This window comes from Empidonax traillii, unplaced genomic scaffold, assembly GCF_003031625.1.
Source record: "Empidonax traillii isolate 1590-97213 ecotype Southwest subspecies unplaced genomic scaffold, ASM303162v1 scaffold1187:size237367, whole genome shotgun sequence".
Lineage (NCBI taxonomy): Eukaryota > Metazoa > Chordata > Aves > Passeriformes > Tyrannidae > Empidonax > Empidonax traillii.
The window spans coordinates 171,007-172,947 of NW_020956380.1; the positions used below are offsets into that span (position 1 = coordinate 171,007).

General features: G+C 38.4%; 1 protein-coding gene across 1 annotated transcript in view; it reads left to right on the forward strand.

Moving 5' to 3' along the window:
- Window positions 1-212: 212 nt before the first annotated feature.
- Window positions 213-1,941, forward strand: part of PP2D1 (protein phosphatase 2C like domain containing 1) — a gene marked incomplete at its 5' end in the record, with an annotated part of 4,904 nt that continues 3,175 nt past the window's right edge. The window contains 3 exon segments of the mRNA XM_027905650.1: window positions 213-318; window positions 321-498; window positions 500-864. Coding sequence (XP_027761451.1) covers window positions 213-318; window positions 321-498; window positions 500-864 — 649 coding nt within the window.

The following is a 1,941-nucleotide window of genomic DNA, read 5'->3' on the forward strand; positions in this document are numbered from 1 at the left end:
AGGGGATACTGGAACAAGGAGCTTAAATTTAAAAAACAGAGGTGCACAGGGACAGGAAGAACATACGAGCTTCGTCTGGAGAGTGGGCAGAGAGGCTTGTGCTGATTAGACCCTATGAAGTCCTTGCAGTACCTAAATTCTAGATTCCAAATTTTCTGACACAGATAAGCAGAAGATTTTAAGCAGATTTTAATTCCACTCCCAGTTAATACTGTGATCTTGCCAATATCAACAATACTGGTCCTTTAAAGAAAGTAAATAATTCTTTGATAAAAGTCCTATTAATTTGCACAGATAAAAATCTCACGTGGCAAGGAGATGCAAAGATAGATTTATTGCACTAGACAACTATGGAAATAGGTCAGATACACGTTTTCTGGAAATTCGTGATGGTTGTCACGGTGTGACAGCTGCAGAAACAGTTGCAGCAAACCTTCCACTTTTATTTCTTGACCAGCTTTCTCAAATAGATTCCTCCTACAAAAATAAGAAGCAAAGTGCAAATTCTAGATTTTTTTTCCCCCTATAGTAATCAAGGCAGATTACAGGGAAAAAAAGAGAAGATATTCTCTGACAAACCAGGCAATGATGAGACCAAGAAGATTAGTCCTTACAAATGGATTCACAAAGTGTATGCCAAGTCCTTTAGGTGAATGCAGAGATTTTTAGAGCTGGGAAGAAACGAGGTTTCCAAAGCTCACTGGAGTGGCTGTTAAGTGGCTACCTGTTTGGTGGAAAGCGTTCCCAGCAAAGAGACAGATGGCACTGAGGTAGAAGAGAGAAAACATTCTGAAAATAACACATGCAGTCCATTAGGTAGGACAGCCAAAGGTGTTGCTGGACCACTGTACTTTGCTGTTATAGGTATGTACATAATACACCAGAATTTTTTTTCCCTTCATGCAATAAAAAAAAAGCAACAGCTAACCTAGATGTTTGTTGGCAGTCAGTGTCTGCAGATAAAAAGCAGCAATTCCTTTAGCTTGACAATGTTAAGCAGATGTGATAAATTTCTTTGCAACTGATACTGCTATCAGACAATAGTATTTAGCCTATTAGGTAAGTTGCCTAAGCATGATATTTGAATTAAAGCAGTAAAATCAATTTACTGATGTAAAAGAGTTAGGAAGCATTCCACAATATACAAGTGACCTCTGTATGAATAGCACAGGCTTTTTTTATAAATCACAGGGTTTAAGTTGTTATCACTTTATGGCAGTCCTTCACAAATCTTCTGCTTTAGATCTGATAAATTCCTTGTTTCAATGAAACATGCTTAAGACATTCTTTTTATTAATTTGTTTCATTGGACTAAGTGCCACCACATTTTGCTACAAGCAAACTGAAAACATATTTGCAGGAGTCTTCTGAATTATTAGTTTCTGAAATAGGCATTGGTTGGCTTTCACTGTTGTTATGGAAGATCTATTCAGACATGCTTCCTTGGGAAGTAGGACATTTCTTTGCCTTCCTTTAGTATAGGAAATCAGTTATTAATTACAATCAGTAACACTGATACATCCCTAATGCTTCTCCACCCACCCCTGCTGCAGCGAACACTAGACAAAGCTCTTGCAGACTAGCAACTCTGGTCACTGTATCTTTCCCACCTGGTGATTTTTGTTACCAATTATATCCTGTTGTGGTCATGAGACAGCTGTAAGATTACAGGAAAGACGCTTGCTTTCCCACAAAGGAGTGCACATGCAGAATTATGTAAAAAAGCAGGTGGGTGAATAGTTTCAAATGGATTTGTGATTCTGTAGTGTCTTCCAGTCTCTGCTTGAAGCACTTGCCCAGCTCTGTACTACATTTCTATCACTGTGCCTGGCATTAGGAGTGAGTGGATACTGCAACTGACATCAACAGAGGCACTGTTTCCTCCTTGTAAAACTACTTCCTCCTATTTCTGCATATGAAAGTTGACTGAAATTAATCAAG